Source organism: Cylas formicarius, unplaced genomic scaffold (genome assembly GCF_029955315.1).
Source record: "Cylas formicarius isolate icCylForm1 unplaced genomic scaffold, icCylForm1.1 PGA_scaffold_5__7_contigs__length_24384050, whole genome shotgun sequence".
Classification (NCBI taxonomy): Eukaryota; Metazoa; Arthropoda; class Insecta; order Coleoptera; family Brentidae; genus Cylas; species Cylas formicarius.
In genome coordinates, this window is record NW_026844341.1 from 12,937,673 (window position 1) to 12,962,272 (window position 24,600).

At 36.5% G+C, this 24,600-nt stretch overlaps 1 protein-coding gene across 5 annotated transcripts in view; it reads right to left on the reverse strand.

Moving 5' to 3' along the window:
* Nucleotides 1-24,600, reverse strand: part of LOC132701988 (dopamine receptor 2) — a 241,809-nt gene that overhangs the window by 132,386 nt on the left and 84,823 nt on the right. For all 5 annotated transcript variants that reach the window (XM_060670369.1, XM_060670368.1, XM_060670365.1 and 2 more), the window contains exon 2: nt 21,452-22,629. In XM_060670369.1, coding sequence (XP_060526352.1) covers nt 21,452-22,608 — 1,157 coding nt within the window. In that variant the 5' untranslated portion in view covers nt 22,609-22,629. The remainder of the gene's footprint in view (nt 1-21,451; nt 22,630-24,600) is intronic.

A 24,600-nucleotide genomic window follows, 5' to 3' on the forward strand; every position in this document is an offset into this window, starting at 1 on the left:
TTGTATATGATTGGTAAAACCTGAGGCTACCAAAACCGATTGAGGCCCCACCTAGGAACTGAACTGCAACTACTATAAAAGTATCTCATCGTTTTAGTCCTGGTAGATCTGTAACAAAAATAAGCAGTCAAACTTACCACACAAATCAAGTAATTCAGTTATAATGTTTATCTGGGTAAGCTAATGTCGTCGAAACTAACCAGAACTAACAGGTTTTCCTGTAAAGGAGAATATGTTGAAAAATCTATGGTGCTGACAATCGAAAGGGTAATCCGGATTTGTGAATCTTCGGAAGTCCGTAGAGGCGAGGAATTTTCACGAGGAGTGACAGATTTTCACTGATCCTGATAGAGAAGAACCCTTAATAACAGATTGAAGGTTGCGTTCCATGCGTTCCCTTATCCGATTTAATAATGACGATGTCGGGATTAGACTTAGAGACTTTAGAGCAATGTGTTCAGGTTTTGGAATATTAAATTTAGGAGGTTTGGATTTTTAAAGGATTTTTGCGGTTTCAAAATGAATTTCATTAGCTGTTTGAGATGGCAGTTTGTTTAGGTTTAGATTCGAGATTTGAAACGATTCCCTCTTTTGGGGTGGGAACCTTTTGCAATTTTCCATCTCCCAGAATTGGCGACAGTGTTTGATGACTTCCCTAGTGTTGACGTAAGCTTTTCCAATTTTTGATTGCGATTGTGATTTCTGATGATTCTGTGAAAAATATACCCATTCTTAAACGCACAAACAAATTCGAAACACGTTATTCCAAGCTTTGTTTGAGTAATTCATTTAATTTGTTTATTAATGTGTATTTAAAATGATATTATCCATCTGCATGGTCTGCAGGTGTGTTTTGGGCTGAACCGACTCCGAGACTGCTATACGAATCTCGGCAATGTTGTACCGGTTTCTCGCATTTGGCTATGCTACCCACGCTGTATTCTCAGTGTGACTTGGATTATAGTATTATACACAAGTTTTACATTTATTACTACCATGAAAATTTTGTTAGATACCTTCAATGATATTTAACGATTTGACAGTTACCTTGATAAAAAATTGGAGGAACAAGCGATTAGAATTATATCCAACCAGATATATAGAGACCATTGTCGACCTCTGTTTCAGGAACACACAATTTTAGAAATTCATAACTCGAAGAATTTGATATTATTATTGAAGATAATTATGGATAACCCACTTCCTCTTCGAATTTACTTGCAACTATGAAGTTTAAATACAACAAAATCGTGAAAAATTTTCTTCACCTAAGCTTATATTACATAATTTTAAAGCCATTATCAAATCTTTTATGGAACATTGCTATTATTCTGTAGAGGAACATAAACAAATGATAATGGGATATTTGCAACAAGTGCATTTCAGTCAAGAGTTTATTTGGCTCGAGCGGAGCGAGTGTTTAATAGACGCGTGAAGTTTTTCTACTCCCGTCTGTAAAATACCTCATTAGACACCGATCTAGCATGCGGGAAGCGTCCCTTCATCACGTGAGTTTTTTGTTCCACGGATCCCAGCCCCTGCGGAAATTTCCGAGTTTTTACCGCACGGCTTGAATTTTGACGTTTGTCAATTCTGACGGTCATGTCAGTGAATGAATTCGTGTTGTTTTGTAAAAGTGAACCAAATATATGCAACACGATTGGTAAACTTTTTAAGTCACTTGTTGCGCTCGTACAAAAATTTTATATCCCGGTAACGGTAGGTCCTATGGGATCGCCGTTGGTACAGAAATGATCACCGTCGAAAAAAAATTTTTTTGTCTGTATGTCCGTTCTCCGTTCTCGACTTTTGATTTTTCTTGAATAGGTTTCGAACCGTTGGACCTACAAAATTGAAATTTGCCTCTTTTTTAACCCTCCACAAGGCACACAAGCTTGTAAGAAATGGCCCTGATCCGACGCCGGTATCCATCTTTTTTTCGCGATTTTCGACTGTTTTGTGTAAGTGTAAGTGTAAATTTCAAGCAATCGACTTCAAATTTGGCAGCTTTTCCCCGTGACGGAACCTATTGAAAATAGGCGGGGGGGGGCTGGGGGGTCGGAACGTATTCTAAAAAAATAAAAAATCGCGCGTGTAAAAAAAACATCATTTTTCAAAAACTGTTTATGTGACCAAAAAAATTCTTGAACCAGAGGAAGCAGAAGATACGGCTCTATTCAAAGAAACTGAAAAATAAGTCCCCCTATTATTGGAAATTGGTTATAACTGAAAGACTGATTCAGGTCTCACTTTCTTTTATATTGCGATATAAAAGGCGTATTTAAGGTTTTCACCTATTGGACAGGGTATTCCCGATATTCCGTGCTAAATGAGAAATGTGTTAAGTGTCCTAAATTTGCAGAGATCAATTTCAAATTTAGCAGAGAAGTAAAAGTCCGTGTCCACATTTAAACTGTAGAAAATGGACGCAATCAAATATTACCAAGTATTTTTTAGATATATTTCAATTTTTTTTTGGTAATTTTAGCTTCCAGAAAAATTTGTTTTCCTCCATAATCGTTCATCCGATTGGCAAAATTCTTTAACCGGCAGACGCAGAAGATTCAGTCCAATAAAATTTATTTTAGGCATTTTTATACAGGGTTTTTAAATTATAGGCAAAAATCTAAAAGTCTTAGAAAATTGTTTTTTTACAGAGTAAATTATTAGCCGCAAATCAAAAATCGTAAAAAATATGGCTAATTGGTTCCAACGGTGTTATAGGCCGCATCAAGAGCTACAATTTTTGTATTTGCAGTTTTCGTATCATATTGAAATCGCTATTTCGGGGGCCGTCAAGACGCCATTTATTATTACGGTGCACTGCATGGTTTCAGAAAAAACTTATTTCTCCACCATTTACTATTTTCAAAAAATTCTTGAACCATGACGTGTGGGAAATCCAGGGCTATAACCTTTACTTCGAACAATGATTGTATCATATACAGGGTGTGTCGTTTATGGGCAAAAAATCAAAAATATCCTAAAAAATTCTCTTTTTGTGGATAAATTATTGGCGATAAATGAAAAACCGTTAAAGATGGGATAATTTTATTTGAACAGTATCGTAAACCGTGTCGTGAGAGTTTCAGGTTTCGTCAATTATAGAGGGCGCGAGATATTTGAAAAAATATCTTCATATAATCATCATTATTTGTGCAAATTTTGATAGTTACCGATGTTTGCTGTAACTTTGAAGTTCGAAGAGATGTGAAAGAAATTTTATACAGGGTGCATGCATGCACGCATGCAAATAACAATGATTTTGCGAAAATTCCATAGTGGTCCGCAGGAGCACGATAGAAAAACAATGCGTCCCTTTCCCATACGAAACCGCGAAGTTCTTTAATTTTATAATAAAAAGCTGACGATTTTTCTAAAGCAATCTTGTTTATTAAGCACTCACTCCGTTGCGCTCCGCTCGTGCCATATAAACTCGTGACTAAAATGCCGTTTACCACATTTGTTGCATAATATACCATTATCAAACATGTTGCATATTATACTTTTTCTAAGAGCGTTAGTTTTTACCGCGGTGATTAAAACCCCTCGACCAAATTATTAATACGAATTTCTCACTTCTAGAGGCGTTAACATCACCAGATTAATAAAAACGCGTCTCTTTTCTTCTTTTCCATACGTTTTATTCGTCCATTGGTCCACTATGGCGCCAAATTTATGACTAGAAAAAGCGTGTTTCCATTCGTCCTTGAAAATATGATCAAACGGGACACATCGTGGAATCATCTCGTTACGGCGCACTCCAATTTGCTTGCGCGACTCGAGCGCCATTAATTAAATGGCAAAAAATGTGAATCGCTTCAATGAATTTTTTTTTTAGTGGAAATTTCGCGTTGGACGCTCGCAGCCGTAATTGAAATAATAAATGCGACGTAAAAGCTGAACCCGGGTAGTAGATTATTGGGATGTCAAATTTTATAAAAAAAATTCATAACCCTTCAGAAGAATAGAGAGACGAACCCAAAGCTTACGTTAGTAATACCACTAGACGTCAAATTATTTCCGGTTTTAATATAACGCCAATCAAAATTGATTTTGTTGACAGGTTTCATTAGCAACGTAAGTCTCTATAAATATTCCAATACAATTGGATACCCACAAGGAAAAAAAATCCACTAAAATTTATCCGTTGCTACGGTGACATGTAAAAAAACACGTTTTGATTGGTTGAAAATTACAGGTGTGGAATTTTCGAAAAAATAGAATTAAAATAAAATTCTTAAGGGATCTCACAACAGTATTTTGTTTTTGTCATTTTTAAGACAAGTTATCATTAATGTTCTTTAAGAAAGAGGACATCATTATATTATTGTTGTTTCTTTTGTTGCTAACCCACCACACCCACCCACTTAATTTTTCAAAGAATGTGCCGCAGGTTATTTACAAAACCTTTGGATTCCTCCGCGTGGGTTGTTGAGAATTATGACGTCAAAACCAGATTTTCCAATTGACCAAAATCTCTCAAAATCTTCGATCCGTCAAAGACCAAAAAAATAAGCAAAAAAAAAAATATAATGGTGTGCGAGAACTTTTCTTGAAGTTTGATAACTGATTTTCACTGTATAGGGGTAAATTGAAAAGCATAAATGATAAGATAAGGGGTCACCAGCTAAGTCGATCGGTGTGAAAATTAAGTACCAAATTCTGAGCAAAGAGATCTCAACAACGGTAACCATGCGTCTTGAACAGTCTAGTGATTATAATTTGCTTATAAAAACTTCATTGACCCTAGTGCAGTACCTTCTACAAAAAGTTGTTAAAATCCAGTCGCCAGTCCTCTTGTCTAAGTTACATACCATCCATCCATCTTACACTATTTCTTCTAATAGTAAAGATATGACATGACTTTGATTATTTCGATTATTCGGTTTAGGATACTATTAATTTAGAAACCCAGGTTACAGACAAGAAAACCGATATTCTTTTGTAATTGAACTAATATAGGTGGCTTTTACTTGATGAAAATCCATTTAGCACGATTAAATTAGAACAAATACATAATATGACAGATAGATAAGATTGACAGAAAAGAAGATCATTAAAAAACTCCTTCGAATAACTCTGAAATGAAAACTGAAAACAATAAAATACATAAGTGAACCCAACAAAAAAAATTTAGAAAAAATCTATCTAAATTTGATCTTAAAATTGCTTTTAAAACTAGAAACACCATAGGATAAGTAACTTAACATAAACTAAATAAAACATAAAACTTAACGAAATGAAAAAAACTTAAAAATCCGAAGTCTATAAGTTAAAGTGTTAATAAATGCATTAGCGAACATATAAGAGCGTAAGTTCGACGATAATTTTCATATTTTATATAATGAATCAAAAAGCAAAAGCTAAATCTGCTGGAAGTTATTCGAACCTATTACTTAATGATTACTGGGATTCAAATGGGTCTCCGTTGTTAAGTATAAATTTATAACTCTACATTCCTGTATATATTTAGTATGTCGGAATATTAGCATCTTTTATATTTGATAAACGCACAGTTTTGCCGAAACAGCTGTCATAAACCAATAAATTCATTCTTTTGTGCTATTCTCTATAAGTTGTGTGCACGTTCATCAGAAAGCACTGTTTCCGATAAGCAAATCAACATCACAATTTACCCTGGTTCGATATTTATTACCTCCATGGCGAGTTATGATGCCTCAATCTTCTATCTGATTTTAGTTCCATTCTACATCTTGCCATAGATACTTAAATTTTTCTGAGGTGTGACTTTTTCTTACTACCCGTTTCCTTTATCTCATTTGCACATTCTAAGGACGTCATTCTATTATTCTGGCACCATAAGCAAGAATTTAATTTACAAATTTGAGGCTACCAAAACCGGTTGGCACGGGACTATAAACCAAGCACTTAAAAAGTAGGTATTAATATTGCTTATTAATTAATTGCGAGAAAGTAAACCGAGTAGTTAGATAATTAACCCCTAATCGAGCACTCTAACGACGCCCCGGACACTAGAGGGTTTTCTACTCTACTTAATTACATTAATATTGGATTGTGGACGCCCCCGTGATTTTTCCTTTGAGGGATAATAAGGTAGTGAGAACGGAGGTGGGGGGCGTAACTAGTAGTTTTGTATTGATTTTGTCATATCGTCAGCAGTTGGACGTAACATCATCACGCAGTAAAACACAATAAAGGCAGATAATGTGGGTGTCGGAATCCATTATATTCCCACCAGCTTTGGTGTATAAAGAGACCTTAGTCGATTACGAGCATGATTCTAGGCTTCTTACAATTTATTTTCCAAAAACAAAATTTATTCCATTAATTCATTATTATCCATTAATTATTAAGGTCCGGACTCAATGGAATTTAAATTGTCTAACATATTTTTGGTAATGCAGTAAGAGCCGACCATCACGAAATTACTGAATCGGTAGGTTATCCTAAGGCATAATAGACATGGTGCCTCAGTCACAAAATAAATTAGAAATCATCAAATTGTTCGTATTCGGCAAGTGCTGATGAGTATAAGTTTATGTTTTAAGGCTCTTCCCTGTTCTTTGACAATAGTTGATATTTCTCGTCCGGTCTCTACAATGTATTCTTTGGAATGCTATAAACTTCTGGTATCTCCAATGGAATTTTGGCTTTGACAGATCGAAAATGTTACGAGTGGTAAATCGTTATATTTTTTAAAAACTTTTGATATATGGTCAGTGTTCGAAGAACAGCAGTGGCAAATATGAGGTTGCTTCCGGACTCATTGTCTTTGGAAGGTTGTGTGAGGTGTATTTTGCGATGAAATGCTTAATTAATATCTCTAATGTGGAAATAATTAGAGAAAAGAGCAGATGTAAGGTGTTTTAATTCTGGTTTCAGTGACCCGGGTTGAGATAGTTTTCGGTCTCTTCAAACAATAGGGTTGATAACTATTGTTCTTTGGATGGTGATGTGACAATGTATTAAAGTATCGGTCTGTGCGCGCAGATATTCTGTAAACATTATTAGGTTTTAATTCAATGCTAAAATGTATGTTACGGGGTATAGAGTTTAAATGACTAAGAAAATCTCTGAGGGATTCTTGACTATGAGGTTAAATAATAAAAAATTTTAGATGGAATGTGTCGATTCGAGTGACTGGTAGTAATGGAGGCCTATCACTGTTTCCGACTTTTATTCAAAAAACTGACCGTTATATGTTTCAGATAAGCATTTTGTTAATACATCTGAAATATTGTTGAGAGTTTCAGGAATAGAGACTTCTAAGTCTAAATTAACCAGGTTATCTTGTGGATCGAATGTTTTTTGCCATTTTATGTTGAATAGTTTTAATTTTCTAGTCCATAGACTTGTCACATTTTCTTTAAATCAAGAAAGGTTTGAGGTGGAAAGAAGCCTTATAAAAAAGGTCGCTAGAATCAATGGCTATGAATATTGTTTTATCGATAAGTTAATTAGGAAATTTAGATTTAAAAACAAACTTCAAAAATCATCGACTTTTCAAGCTGATAAGGAAAATTTAAAAGTAGTCTCAATTCCTTTCTCTCCCCAATATACAAGTGGACTTGATACAGTCTTCAGGGCCGCAGGTCTTCGAAGTGTCGATCAGTTCCGTTCAAAATTAAAAAATCTTTTGGGTAATCCCAAGGATAAACTAGATACCCTTGAAAAGTCGGGAATTTATGAAATATGTCGAAACGATTGTGACAAGTCATATGTAGGGCAAACCAAAAGATCAATTAATGTTAGATTTAAGGAACACTTAGCTCATTTAAAATTTGGTAGATTAGAGAAATCAAGTGTAGCCGAACATATGTTCAACAATAATCATAAGATAGATATAAGTAATTTAAAATTAGTTAAACATGTAAATAATAGTAGAAAATTAGATGCCTACGAGCTTAGAAATTGTTAAGAGAGGGAATAAGGCACGGAACAAGGACAGAGGTCCAATCCCATTTGGCACATTATACGCGCTGATTGGTTACTTGAACAGTGCAGTTAATCTTCTCCTGAAGATGCCAACTTGGTTGGCGAAACGCGCGTCGAATACGTAAAATTGGGTTTCGGTTTGTGGTAAAACGCGTTATTGTGTGTTAATTTTTTTTTTAATTGTTCAATGAAATGAAAATAATTAAGTAGGAAACTCTCCGTTTTCCCTTTAAAGGGTTTTAATATAGAAGCTAGATATTTTGCTAGAGAATATGTTATGTTGGAAAACCAATGTTGCTGACAATAGGTCGAGGGGGTAATCCTAATTTGTGAATTTTAGGGAGTCCGTAGAGACGAGGAATTATAGTGTCATGAGGAATGACAAAATTGTTATTGTTGTTATTGTCCATAGATAATGTACGATCTTTTTGAAGTTGACGATAGGATCCGTCTGTAAGAATAACTTCAATTTTTTCCTGATAGTCAGTTTTATTCATGACTACCGAAGCAGCCGCAGATTAGATTTTAGAGATTTTAGAGCAGTCTTTGGAGTATTAGATTTAGGAGGTTTGGATTTTCAAAGAATTTTTGCGGTTTCAAATCAAATTACATTAGCTGTTTGATGGCAGTTTGATTAGAATAAGTTCGACATTTGAAATAATTTTCACTTTTAGGATAATACGTTGGACAGGACGAAGTTGGGATCTTTTGCCGATTTTTCCGCCTCAGAAATGGTACATTTACCTTAGTGTTTGGCAGTTGGGAAGAATTTGATGGTTTCACTAGGGTTGAGGTTAGTTTTTCGAATTTTTGAATGTGATTCTGGGTAGTTGAAAGCGTCATTTTACCTCGTAACTATCGTTTCCCGCGGATCCGTGCCATTTCGGACAATTGCGGGATATTACCCCGGGTTTGGAAGCAATCGCATGTTTTCGGAGATATTTCCCACGCCTTGAATGTTGATGTTTGTCGATCCTGACGGTCGTGTCAGTGACTGTATTCGTGTTGTTTTGCGAAAAAGTACCCAAAAACTAACAGTGGCAAAAAAAATATAGTATGATGTACGTTTACGTAAACTCGTGACTCAAATGCCGTTTTCCACACTTACTGCATGATATACCATTATGACAATGCCGATAATTAGAAACGAATAATTTCTGTCAAAGGAGAAGTTTTTATTTTTGTGGAAGGTTTCTAGTTACTACTTAAAATGTCACTTATTCATACACCTAGTCTTTAACAATATTGACGAGCGACTAAATCTATTTTTTTAGTAAAAAAAAAAGTGATAATACCCAACAGTTAAGAATGTCACATGCAGTGGTAATGTATATAGCATTATAAAAAAAACTAATATAAACTTGAACCTCAAAAACAATTTCCAGCATTTTCTGTTAGCCGATTTATTTCTTTTTTTTGCACATTTTTAGGAACGTCTGTTTCCCCATACGGTTGCCCTTACCTACTTTCTTACTAGTACCCTACCCCGGTTTGATTTATTGACCCAAAAGTGCCTAAATACGTTAGCAATATTACAGTGATTACTATTTATCTTAGCACCCGGATTATTGATTTGTCAGATTTTATAAAATTGTATGAAAAAACGTCAAATGGGGTTTGATAAAGAATTAAAAACTATATGCTAAAGTATACAAAAAAAATGCATTGAAATTGAAATTGAAATGCAAAATTGTCATGCTAGAGTCACTCGAATTTCCGATGTTAAGTTAAGAAATAACAGTACTTAAGAAAGAAGATGCCGAATTTTCTAATTTTTATATATTATGTAACTTTCTTAATCAATAATTTTTATGGGTAATATTATTTGCAGTATATCCTGATTATTGTGTGAATGCTAAGATGCCAAAAAATATGGGTTATACTGCAGTCAGAGCAGTTGTGCAGTTACGTTACGTATAGTGACGTAATCAAAAATGATTCGTATATCTCAGCTATATAGATATACGAGGTTAGCGCCAAAATTTCCCGGCCTGACATAGATGCAGCTCCAGTATCACGATAAAACTTTGCCTTCTTTTAAACATATATCTTAGTAGACTGCGAAAAAAAAATTGAAGACGTGTCCGAAAAAATGTCGCACATAAATTGAGTATAGAGCAGTCACAAAGTTTTTGACAAAAGAAGGGTTAGCACCTAAAATTATTAAAGAAAGGCTGGATGGTGTGTACGGGCAAAGTTCTCCTTCGTATTCTATAGTGAAAGAATGGGCAAAACGTTTTCGAATAGGGCAGGAGTCCCTTGAAGATGATTCAACAACTGCTCCACCAGTGGAGGTCATAACGGAAGATATTGTTGCGATTGTGGAAGAGGTGGTATTGAGTGATCGACGTTTAAAGGTCAAGGAAATCTTAAAAATTAATAAGCTTTCTGGTACAAGTATTCGTCGAATCCTGCATGATCATTTAAGTATGCATAAGGTTAGTGCAAGATGGGTCCTAAAAATCTTTCGGATATTCAAAAACAATGCCGTGTCGAGTGTGATAAAAATGAAAATGAAACTATGGCTCTCTATTATGACTTCCTATCGAAAAAAAAAATGGAGTGGTGACGTAAGGGTGAAGCACCTCCAAGAAAATTCAGACTCTGCCAGTCAACAAAAAAGGTGAAGGCCACGATCTTTTGCGGTTGTGAAGGAATTCTTTTGATAGATTTTAAGGAAACTAATACCACTGTCAATGGTAAATATTACGCAATATTGTTACATAAATTGCGAGAGTGCATACGTGTAAAACGTCGAGGAAAACTGACCAGAGGGGTGCGTCTTTTGTACGATAATGCACCTGTCCATACGGCTGGTGCTGCACAAGCTGCCATTTTAGAGATAGATCATCCTCCCTATAGTCCAGATATGGCGCCCAGCGACTACTATTTGTTTGGATATTTGAAACAGGACTTACGTGGACGGCGGTTTAATGACGAAGTTAAGTTAAAAAAGGCTGTTTTAGCTCATTTTGCAGACAAACCAAAAGAATATTTTTTTAAAGGGATTTATTTGTTCATAAAGAGATGTAATAAGTGCATTGAAGTTAAGGGGGGTTACATTGAAAAATAATAAAAAAAAATTCTTCTTTATGTCTTTCATATACAGATAGGGAAATTTTGGCGCTGCCCTCGTAGCTGAGACCAAGACTGAGCTCGGAGGGTATTGTTTATTGGCGAATGGAACAGTACCGGGATGGGTCAGCCCATTTTGTATAAAAAACAAGGAAACTTTATATTTCGCATTCCAAAAATACTCCAAATAAATACCGTTAAATAAAGCGGCGGTTATCGGAAAAACAAAGGAATGCAATAAATGTAAATGTTTTTTAGCCGTAAACCGAGCTGATATCCGAAACCAATATGCAAAAATATTTGAAATTTTCGGGCATATAAATAAAGACTAATTGGTGCGAATAACGCAACAATAACAGAGCGGGAAAAAAGTTTTGTACTTGATTTATTGACTTAATTAACTGGTCTAAATAAAAAAGGAAAAAATGTTGTCAAAACCTATCGTGCGATTTAACAACCACAAACTTTTTAAAAAGTTTTGATTTGAAGCTGTCAGATTTGAGACTTTGATAATTTTAAGTTACAATATATAAATAAAAAAATACTGGCTTTTTTGCATCCCAAGCAAAAAAATGTTTTTAAATTCAATAAGCTAGTTCAAAAATCAGGGAGAAATTAAAAAACCTCCTATGGGCATCATTTATAGGCTCTGCATAAAATTGAAAAACAATAAAAAGTGTAAATGAAGAAAGCTAGACTGAAGATTTGCGGGAACACGTTGAAATGGAAGTTTGGAATGTAATTAAGGATTTACAACCAACGTAACATTTCCATTTTCTTAGACCATCTCCTTCGAAGTTTGGCGACCAAAATGGCGACCGCAAATTGAAAGGATTCCGCTGATCATTTATTGCACTAAGTTCTTAGATCTTTCAAATAGAAATCTCTTCTTATGACCTAAGCTATTTGGTAGGCTTAAAACCAACCTTATTAATTTTTCGTATCGGGAAATAAGTGAAATTAATTCTTTGGCGAGAGTTAGAAAAAACTCCTACAAATGCTTGTAGAAAAATTGAGGACAGTGTTGCCGTTCCAAAATCTACGGTTAAAGAAATTTTAAAAAAGCACCCTGAAACAAACAACGAAGACTAGAATTTTGTCATGGTATTTGCAAAATGTCGACCGAGATAGGAATTTTTATGGGAAAATTATATGGTCTGATGAAGCGTATATTAGCAGTGCCGCCATTTTAAGCAATCAAAATAGTCGTTACAGGTCCCAGAAAGACGAACATGTATATCTTCCGAAGCAACAAGGCAGGCAAGGCTTTCCTGTTTTATTTCAGGAGGTGGCATAAAATTTTGCATATAAGAAGGTAGTTTCTCATCAAATAGATTGCTGACAATTCTGTAAAATATCAATATGCAAAAAAGTCCCATTCTCTGAGCGCATAATTCTCCTAATCACTGGATTGGCACACGCGGTCCCATAAGATGGCCACTCAGGTCTCCCGACTTATTAGTAATTGATAGCTCCTTATGGAGCTGCCTTCAAAAAACAATTTTAGAAAAATCAGCATCATGCAATGCGAAATGAAACTGAAAAGGAATTAAGAAATGTGCAAACCCGCCCCATTATATTACTTAATGCGTTACGCAGAACAAAAAAAAATCGGCCAGCACTACATTCAATATAATGGACGTCAATTTGAGCATTTTTTAGCTATAAATTTAGATTTCCGTTTAGCCTAATTTTCTTATTAGGAAATTCAATTTTTAAACTAATAAAAATTTAAATAAATTTTGAGAGAGGAAAATAGATAACACGGATAAAAATGCTTCTTGAATAAACTTAAGTTAAAATAATAATTTAGTACTAGTACTAGTAACTAATACGAAAGAACCAAAACAAGGTAATTGTTAAAATATATGTTGTAAAATTGTTATTAAATAGAATATCTAATAATAATTTATTTCCATGTATCAAGCTTTGCACCTAACTTTGATTTGATTGAATACAAATGCATTTTTAAAAAATGTATGTTAGGAGATAGATCTCCATCATATACATCCATAACTTTTTATAATAGCGTATAATTTGTGAAAATAATTTAATGTGAGTATAACAACATTACATAAAATAACAAGACTATTTTTCCTGCCTTCTGGTATTGTAAATGCACATTTTCGTGGCCTTCGTATTTGCTGATTTGATTCATATAAGGGGTGACCTTTGAACCTGCATGATTACACTGGATTTGAATATAGAAATAATTAGTTATGGAGTAGAGTCAGAGTGTTTTTAATTTCAAAAAAACTATCAAAAATTGTCCTTCTCAAACATTAACCTCATTAGTCCAAAGTACATTTTGACTTTTCATTCCTGAAACTTGTTGGCGGGGAAAGGGAGGTGAGGGGCAGGGGGGGAAGTGAAATGCCCATAGCGTGTCGATTTATTTTTCTTCGTCGTTCGATAAATGTTTTTTAAGTGAACTTTTTCATTAACCGCAATTCGATCGGAATATGTCGACTTAATAATAACGACTGTTCCATTATTAACAATCTAATTTCTGTTGTTTTCTGTTTGATGAAGAAACGATCTCATTTTACCGACGGCTTTCAAACTAATCAAAACAAAATCTGTAAAAAAAAATCATTTGCACCATCATTAATAGCATTTTTTCTTAATACATTTAATTTATAGATAGATTACAGTTTTTAAAGGAAAAAAGTAGCCAATAATGAATCAAAATTTAAAACATCCACTTGATTATGCATATAACACTATTCCAACCATCTAAAGACAACGCAATACGTATTTCTGCTATTTTAACCAATTATTAACCCATTACTTTTTAAACGGTGAACCGAATAGACTAGAATCTAAAGAATACTCAATAAAATTGCAAATACTTTTAAGCAAAAAAGCAATTTGGAGATGCAGCGGTTTTACAGTGTGTCCCATGTTTTATAAAAATTTATATAATATAAATTTATATAAAAAGCAACAACAGGGCTGGATAGTGTAGGATCTAGTGGCGTAATCAGTTTAGTCTGAAGTTCACCAATTTTAATATATAGAGTGTTCAAGTAGTGTTTCAAAGTATTATATCTAATTTATTACATATTTTAGAAAAAAATACAAAATTGTAGACAAGACGAAAAGAAACAATTTAAAATTATTTTCCAATATACAAGGCGATTCGTAAATATAGGGGAAACCAAACTTATATTTGTGGAAATAGCACACCCTGGTATATTATTGCATTAGTAGATGGTCCTTTCTATATTCAGTCACCCAATAAAGCGTTGTTTTGGTGTACGAGGTGTGTTAAAAAAATATCGCGAATTTTGAATTTTCGCGGGTTACGTATATTCGAATTTCGAATTTTTTGTGGCGTTATGTTGGTACTCATGTCTCTCATTTATGCCGACAAGCTCGGCCATTTTGAATGTTCATTTAATTGTTGACAGCTGCTTTGCTTGCACGTGTTTTGGATCGTCTTCGATTTTTACCTATTCAAAAAAATGGATCAAAGAACCTGTATCAAATTTTGTGTGAAAAACGAAATTAAGTGCGCGGATGCATTCCGAATATTGACTGTGGCATACGGAGAAGCTACCTTGGATCGAAGCAACGTTTATAGGTGGTACAAAATGTTCTCAGAAGGCCGAGAAGATGTGAACGACAAATAGCGTGCCGGACGCCCGAGCACTTCAACAACAGACGAAAAAATTAATGAAGTGGAGAAAATGGTATTGGCCAATCGTCGAATCACCATTAGAGAAGTTGCTGAGGACCTAAACATATCGATTGGCTCGTGCCATTCGATTTTTATCAATGATTTGGGCATGAGACGGGTCGCCGCGAAATTCGTACCAAAACTGTTCAATTGTGACCAGCATCGCATGAACATTGCTAATGAGATGTTAAACTCTGTCCGCGACGACCCAAATTTGCTCCAGAGGGTCACAACTGGTGACGAATCGTGGGTTTATGGTTATGACGTGGAAACCAAAGCTCAATCATCTCAATGGAAGCTGCCGCACGAACCAACACCGAAAAAAGCGCGCCAAGTTCGGTCGAATGTGAAAGTTTTGCTGACAGTTTTCTTCGATTGCAGGGGCGTGGTGCATCATGAGTTCTTGCCACAGGGAAGAACGGTCAATAAGGAATATTACCTGCAAGTTATGCGCAATTTGCGCGAAGCAATCCGCCAGAAACGGCCGGATTTGTGGAAGAACAAAAATTGGCTTTTGCACCACGATAACGCCCCTGCTCACACATTGTTGCTTGTGCGCAACTTTTTGGCCAAAAACAACACACTAATGATGCCGCAGCCACCGTATTCCCCAGATCTGGTCCCCTGTGACTTTTTCTTGTTCTTGACGAGATAAAGACGGCATCGAAGGAGGAGCTGAAGAAGATAAAAAAAAAATGATTTTTTGAAATGCTTCGAAGATTGGAAAAACCGTTGGCACAAGTGTATAATATCTCATGGGGATTACTTTGAAGGGGACAAAATAGATATTCATGAATAAATAAATAATTTTTGAAAAAACACAAAATTCGCGATACTTTTTGAACACACCTCGTATACAGATTTATGGTGATTTTCTCGTGAAAAATACTCGTGTTTGACACTATATTTTTGACGCCATTTCCGAAAGCTATCAATTTACTATTTTCAACAATTTAATAAAGTGCAACAGTCATTTATCTTATATTTGCCTTAGTTAGTTCGAATCGTTTATACAGGGTGAGTCATAATTAAAATATTAATTTTCGTGAAAAGATCAAATGGAGGACCATATTACACTAACATTAATTACTGCTATTAATGCCATTTCAATTTTATTAAGGCACTACTTTTAGTATTTTTTGAGGTATACAAATTTTTGCGAACAAAAGTCAAGCCAAGAAAAATCAAAATAAATATAATTTTAAATTTTGTGAAAAAAAATGTTTCTTTTCTAATTTAGAAATTTAGAAACTGTTTTTAAATTATTTTTCCAATGTTACGAGGTTTATGTTTGTTCAAATCTCGGATATAAAGTGATAACTGACGTGGCTACCTTAAGGTCCGTACAGACGGGTTCACCGAATCTCTTAATTTTTTTGGTGCTAAAGTAGATTACTTTAATAGTCGTATAGAATATGTTAATCAAGCCATCAATAACAGTCAGCGAATTGGGTCAGGAGGTTTCGAATGTACGTAAGGAACCTTTCACGTTAAAGACTGAAATTGAAACACATCAGGAGAGTCGCAAAAACAACGTCGAAGTATGTGGTATCCCTATAGTAAAGAAACTGGCAGTTATCCGAGAAACATAGTGGTGACATTTTCATCTATATCCAAGAAAAATGAGTTCCTGAATGCTGCTAAGTTAAACAGAAACCGTGGCGTAAACACTATTGATATCGGATTTGAACATAAAAAAGCACGAGATTCTTATAAAACGTCTAGTTTTAAGTATTGTTGGATTAAAGAAATGAAGATCTTTATAAAAAAAACACTAGTAGAGCTATTCATATCTCTGTATTGGATGTTTAAAATAATTAGCTTTTTTAGCTGTGAAGTACTATTTTAGCATCCGATGGCTCCAATAGCAGAATTTTCAGTCTACTTACAAAACCCTAGAGGCCTTTGGACAAAAACAGGCGATTTCTTTCAATCTATGTGTAGTGTCGAGTATGACTGTGTTTCAATAACAGAGTCTTGGTTAAGACCTAATATTCAAGATTCAGAGCTGTTTCCTCCAGGCTATCATGTTTTTAGACTGGATCGTAATGTTTCTCTTAGTGGAAAAACTGATGGTGCTGGGGTATTGATGGCGGTTCGTGAATTGATTATTGAAGATTTATGGGTGAGTGTCAATTTGAATGGCGGTAAAAAAATAATTTGCACTGTATACATCCCGCCTCATAAATTGCAATGATTTGTTGTCTAGTAATGCCTCTGATCCTCTGAGTTCCTATGACGTTTGAAATACTAGGAACAAAATGTTGGATCTAGTCATGTCTGGTTCTCTAAAGATGAAGGTAATTGAATGTAATAGTCAGTTCGTTCCTATGGACTGCCATCCATCGTTAAAAATAAGTATTAATTTGATCTGCGAAAAAAAGATTATTTGTTATTCTTACAAAAAATTAAATTTTTCTAAAGCCAATTATGAAATAATTTATTCCTTGGAATGCTTTATTGACATCCAGTGATGTTTATTCTAATCTCGACTGTTTTTATGAAAAATTGTCAGAAATTGTAGATACACATATACCAAAAATCAATATAAAAAAACGGAAATATCCCTTATGGGCGCACTATTGTATTGATAAAAAGCAAGGAACGAGCACACAGGGAATGGAAAAATAGGGGACAAATAGTTAATGAAGTTTTTTCGAATTTAAGAAATACCGTTAAAATTAATATTAGTAAAGATTACAAAGTGTACATTGCTGTAACGGAACAAAATATTTTTGGTCGTTTATTTGCAAAAAAAAACACAAAAATTTTGCCACCAAGAATGACCCTAAACACCTCGCATGTTTCGAACAACCTTGGTATCTGTGAATTTTTCTCAAGCTTCTTTGAATCATCTAACACCCCTTCACTAATAAAACAAATTCCACCACAAGAATATTATAATGTTTATCATATATCCCCAAAAGGGACCTGGATCAGTTTTTGATAAAATACACCACCCAACTCTTGCCGTGAAACTGGAGATTTTCGGTGTGCACGGTGTTTTGCTCGCCCTCCTTAAGAGTTACTTGTGCGGGCGATCTCAGTATGTTGTTGTAAATAGGATAAAATCAAAGAATATAAACATAACTTGGGAGTACCTCAGGGATCGCATTTGGGTCCCTTATTGTTTGCTATTTTCCTATATGATGTTGGCCAGTGCTTTTCACATAGCACTTACTCCTTGTACCCAGATGATCTAAAAATTTTAAAATTGGCGGCAGACTACGTATTGTTGCAGAGAGATTTGTCAAATTTCGAAGAATATTGTTCTCTGAACAGATTGCTTGTCAACCCTGACGAGTGTCACTGTGTTAAATTACCAAATTAAAAGTGATCTCTATCTAGGTAATTACAAACTGAACTTTTCGGAAGGCCCTGGGTATTGCAATGGATTCGAAGCTTCTTTTTGAGATGCACACAGAAAACATTGTTCAAAACTCTCTAAAGAGTCTTGGATTTATTTTACGCGTGACTGATGGGTTTAATAATAAAAAATCTTTAATAGTACTGTTTTACAGTCTTGTCAGAAAATTTGAAAATGCTCTAAATTATAGATTTAATAGACAGAGTAATCCCCTACATTCTTCGAAACAGGCAGATATCGAACTGTAAGTGTTTTTGTTCGGGCTTAATGGCCGCCGTTGAGTGGAATTTCTTCCTGACGTTTCGCTAGCACGAGCGGCTAGCTTCTTCTGAGGTGCTTCCTTCTCCGATGATGGATGCAGGATGCAGACTGACGCGCTCCCGTCCGTAAGTTGTATTTATGCCTGGGGAGTCGTGGAAGGGGGGCGGGGCAATTTAACGCATGAGTGGTTGTGTCTACCGGGGCTGTCCTTGTGTTCCTTAAGATGACGTTCCAAATTTGTTTGAGCTGCAGTGTCTTTTCTTTTCTATTGAAATTATTTGTATGTTTATGGATTTCTATTGCTTCTCGTACGAGGCGGGCATGATAGATAGCTCGAAGTAGGCGCAAGAAACCTGGCTTCCCCAAAAAGAATGTTGTGATCCCCTTCACTGAGCGCGTGTTCCGCTACTGCCGATTTGTCCGTCTGTCCCAGTCTGCAGTTTCTCCGATGTTCCTTTATCCTGGTTGCAACAGATCTTTTTGTCGTTCCAACGTACACCTTTCCACACGTGCATGGTATGCGGTAGACTCCGGCGGCTGACAGTGGATCTCTCTTGTCCTTGGATCTTAGAGTTTGTTGTATTTTCCTTGTTGGTTTAAATATTGTGTTAATATTATGGTTTTTCAATATTTTTCCGATCCTGTCTGTCACTCGAGGAATAAAAGGTAGATAAGCACTTCAACCGTTAGTTGTTCACCCGGTCGTGAGGCAGTTCTGGGCTGGGACAAAGCGCGTCAATCTGCATCCTGCATCCAACATCGAAGATGGAAGCACCTCAGAAGAAGCTAGCCGCCCGTGCTAGCGAAACGTCAGGAAGAAATTCCACTCAACGACGGCCATCAAGCCCGAACAAAAACACTTACAGTTCAAACGCTGGCCGCGAAAGCCTTAATCACTTTATCAGGCAGATATCATTCAAACTACTCTTCACAAATTTTTGCACGGTCTGAAAGTTTTCAGTGGTTTGTTCGTAAAAAAATACTAAGTATAGCTATAGGGAATGCTTACTAAAATTGAAAGAGCATTAATAGGGGTAATTAAAGGAAGTATAATATACAAAGGACAACTTCAGCACAATTACAGTTGTCGGAAATAGCGAGTGTTAAACAAAATTCGAAAGCAGTCGCTATAGACCTACATTGGGTCATTAAGTGTAAAAGGGAGTATCTATTATTGCCATAATATACAGTGTGTTCCATATAGAAAAATATAAGTTTGATTTCCCACATATTTATGAATTTTAGATTGTTTCTATTGTACTTAACTTTTTTTTCTAAACCAAGTAATAAACGAGGCAAACTATTGTGCCACCCTGTATAAACCAATTTAGGAACCTTATTAGGAACATCTGGAGCAAGGAGACAATACCAGATCAATGGAAGGAGGCTACAATAATACCAATTCACAAGAGAGAGTCACCATTACACTATAAACGGGCTTGACAGCATCCACCGTAAACGCCTTTTAAGCGCCATGAAAAAGTTCAGTTTCCCAAATACACTCATTAATCTGACAAAGAAGTGCGTGCTAGGAATTTAATGCCCGCGTTAAAGATAAGATATTACTTTTTGACGTAGCCCTAGCTCTAGCGATAGAAGGACTCGATGATATAGATGGTAGAAATGGGCAAGAAATTGAAGGCTTCACCATACCCGTCCTATTTGGGGATTATATGCAACACAAAAGAATATTCTTTAAGGTAATAAAGCTCAGGGTAGTTAAGAGAAAACTAAATACTCGAAATTAGATCCAAGAGAAACAGAGACATAAACCTAACAACAGATAATAGGTCATTTGTAAAAGTGAAAGAATTCAAGTACCTGGGCTTACAGATGAACAAAAGAAATAATTTAACAGCCATGGATCATTTGCAAAAAAGGATAGAGGAGGCTTGCTCATCAGAGCGGAGAATAGAGATATTGAGACAGTTTGCAGAGGCTGATCAATCACAAGAAGGCCACCAGGTAGACCTAGGTGAAAAGAAAATGAAGAAAGATATGCTAATATGTTGGAAATACGACAGTGAGAAAAAGTAGCAAGAGATGGAAGAGGCTAAAACGCGTGTTGTTCGGCCACACCCTGAGTGTATTTTAATACTTTCATTGGCTTGTTATCGGCTGTTCAAAAGTATATATACTGGGTGTCCGAAAATAATATTGCAAATTCTCGAGTTATATCAACATTAAGTTCTCAAACACATTTTCATGCGATTTTATTCTGCTATTCCAAGAATCTCGATATTAGGAAAAATATTAGTTCGCTTTGGCAATTCCTCCGGAATATCTACTTCTGTGGCATAATTAGAATTAAACATATTAACTCACAGAAAATAATCTAGCGGGTTTAAGTCGGGTTACGGAACTGGAGAATTTGCTGGGCTCCACTGGTCCTCCGTCATGCTGACAGAACATCGCAAGTATGGGCATATTCTCTAACAAGTAAGTATTGACATTTGACCTATTTGGCAAAATAAAAGGACCTATTAATGATTTACCAATGACTTGCTGAAAGTTTGTACTTTGAACAACTCAACATATTAATGATTGATGAAAATATAGTCCTTGCACCTTCCACCTTATCAAGGTACGCTGCAAAATTGATGAAACTCTATTTTTTAATAGCAAACTTAGAATTGCTGCATTAATGCTATTTGCGAATTTTCCTGAATAATTAAGTTAAAGGGGCAGAATTTGAAATAGCCCTAATATATAACATATTCTTGAAAAACTAATAAATGCATGTCCCATTAAAAAACGCAATTGTAGTTTGTATAAAAATTTGTGAATTTTAGAAGAAAACTGACTACGCCACTGGATCATAATCATAATCATAACCGAGCTACAAGGAATATCTAATAATGCCAAAATTACCCTGTATTCAAAAATCCAAGATGGCTACGACATTTCTGTTTGTGCCATCTTTAATTTAAAAAAAAAAAAGAAAATTGGCAACACACTGGCTTTATTAATAAGAGATATATACCGTAAAAGTATCAAAAATCAGGGAGTCTTACTTTCGGTATTTTTGAGGGGTATTAAGGTGACAGGAGCCTGAACACGAATTCAGTTCTGAGCTTGATCCAGCTAAACACTTCAAAAGACCACTTCTTTGTTTAGTTTACGTCCTCAACGTAAATTAGACTTACCTTCTAAAATCTCGACTCCAACATGCGTATATCACAGGGTTCATGCTCGAATTGATCCATCCCAGCCACGTTACGATGGCCAATACGATCTTCTCGTGCCATATGCACTGGAGACAGAATCCGGAGAGCAGGTTCACCACGAAAAACGGCAACCAGCACACGATGAACACCCCCATCACGATGCCCAACGTTTTGGCAGCCTTCTTCTCCTTGGCGAACTTCGCCAACTTCCTACTCAACGAAAAGTTCTTGTTGTGAGGGTTTAACCGTGTCGAAGGTATCCTGTTCAGGCCGTTGTTGGCCATCGCGGTCAGCGGTTCGTCTTCCTGCGCACCGTAGAGGGTTTTGTTTTCGGTCTGGGGTGTTTTGCAAGTGCCACCCCGGTGGATCCTGAGCGTGAGCTCGAGTTCCCCGGCACCGATCAGTATTTGCTTGGTACCGAGGCGCAAAGACTTCGTCTGAGCGACTGCCGCCCTGTATATTCTATAGTACGTGAACACCATCACGAAAAGGGGTAGATAGAACGATATAGTGGAAGAGAAGATCAGGTATCCGAGGTGTTCCGTGAAAGGGCACTTGTATCTCGGTATTGGTTCAGTTCGCACCGCCCGCCACCACACTATGGCCGGAAATGAGATCGCACTCGAACATACCCACACGGCAGCGATGAGCACTATGGACCTGACGCGGGTCATGCGCATCGGGTAGGCTATCGGATCGGTAATGGCCCAGTACCGGTCCAAACTGATGACGCACAAGTTCAAAATGGACGCGGTCGAGAACAACACGTCTAAGGATCGCCAGATGTCGCACCAATCCGGACCGAAGAACCAGGTGTGGCCGAGCACTTCGTACAGGGCGCTGAACGGCATCACCACCAGGCCCACCAAGCAGTCCGCGACTGCCAGCGACGTGATGAAGTAATTAGTGGGCGTGTGAAGGTATCGTTCACGGACCACCGCAAGAATTACCAGGGTGTTGCCGAATACCGTGCACATGGAGAATAGGAGCAGCAGAGACACGACAACGGCCCGGTCTTGAATCAGCTCGGTCCACTTCTTCCACGCTTCGGCTTCTAGGTCGGTGGTATTCAAGGTGAGGTTGTCGTAGAGCCAGTACGGCCAGCTCGTGGCGTAGAAGAGGTCCGTTTCGTTCATCGCTAGACCGCGCGGACATTTCTGTAAAGGAAATCGTGGTCAGTATTTACAAAACTTCTGGATTCCTCCTGCACAGAAAAAGACAAATCCTTTTTACAACATATATATTTCATTGTGGTAAAAAGTCCTGTCTTCAAATGTTTACTTCTAAATTGCAAATGCTACTTCTGCGATTGTATCATCTCTTTATTTGGAAAGCGTTGCCTCCTTAAAATGTTTCAGGAGAAACAATACAAGTATTTTGAAAATGTACTACTTTCTAATATTCAAATGAAAACGACAAGGCGTAACATACTGTTTAGTTTGAGTTGATCAAATATCGTGGCTACACAAAACCTGACGAAGTGTAAAGACCGGTCATACGAATTTTCGTGCAGTCTCAGCTTTTACCGGTGTAAGGTTGTAAGGGTTGGGTAAAGTTAGGAATTTCCAGATTCTGTATTGGTATTGGTATTAAAGGGGGGCGCCCTCGCGGGCGTCCAAGCACTTAGGCCACCAGATGGGCCCGTTGTGCCCCCAGGCCGCTCTAGAGGGCGTCCAGAATGCCGCCCCTCCTGTAGAAGGTCAGCAACTCCTTTAGCCCAATACCGTGCACTGAGTCCGGATCGATCAGGGCCGTTCCGAAGACTCCCAATCTTGCCCATGTCAAGGCAGGGCACTCGGTGAGCAGATGATACGGGGTCTCCTCCCCTTCCATGCACCACCTACACTCCGGGTCGTCTCCAATGCCTAGCAAGCAGAGATGCCTCCTAAGCCTGCAATGTCCTGTGTAGGCCCCTGTTAGTGCTCTACACTCCCTCCTGGTCAGTCTAAGCAGCTCCCTGGTCCGAGGAAGGGCGGGCCCATCCATCATAAGCCTCGCCTGCCTCATTCCCGGAGCAACTCTCCAGCCCCCCGCGGCCCGGTCTCTCGCCCAGGCTTCGAGAGCTCCCCGCCTCACACACGGGGCGATCCCCAAGCGGGGCTCTGGCCCCCAGATTCTGTTATAAAAGTATTGAAAGATATGTATTTTGAACACTATTATTACTACATTTACTAACTATATCTTTTAACTATGTCATAGGGAGATTTTTAATAAATACATCTGTTTAAGAATGGTAGGGGCTACATCCAAATTATGAGAAATTTTGGCCGATGAAATTAAAAGAAAAAGTTGCTAATGAATTCTTTTCTTAGTCTGGAAGTAGTTTTAAAGTAACTATTTACATGTTAGATTAATATTCTCTGTATAGACTAATAGCAATACTAGGTTTGGAGAGAGAAAATGAAAGCAAATAATGTAAATATCTTCTTCGGCTTACCTTGTTAATAAAATGTGGTATTTATCGCTGGTCTTTAACATTGGTAGAAATTTATTTTTGTACTAATTATTAATGTATCTTAAGTAACGCCTCGGAAAAAGCCCATTTCTAACAGCATTTCTTAACTAACTTTATTTATTAAGAATTATCAAAAATCATTGGTAAGCATATCAAATGTTTTAGTAAAAATAGAAGCCGAAAATCGCTTTATATTTTTCGCAAGTACTTTTCTATCTCCCAAAATAAAAGCTTTCAATTGTTGGAATTGACATCAACAAAATTATTTAAAAAATACTTTAAAAATATCTCCATTTTTATGGTAAAATTACCATACAATATAAAACAAGCCCAAGATCAACCAAAACAGACATAACCTGTTGGATGGAATTGACAGCTTGATTTAAAGCAATATTAATATTTTTAAATGTACATCTAACTAATTTAAAACTATATTCAATATAAAATTATGCTCATTTAAACAGAGTAACTTGATATTATTAATACTAATCGGTGTATGCCCAATTCAATTTGCTACATAAATATCTAAAATACATACATGAATAACGTTAAAAGATGCTTAAGATATTTATTTTTGTTTAAAGACGCCATGACATAGTCTTGAGTATCTGCAAAGCTTACTTTTGCACAAATTGAGCAAGCCAGAGTCATGGAGGAGCATGGACATTGTCTC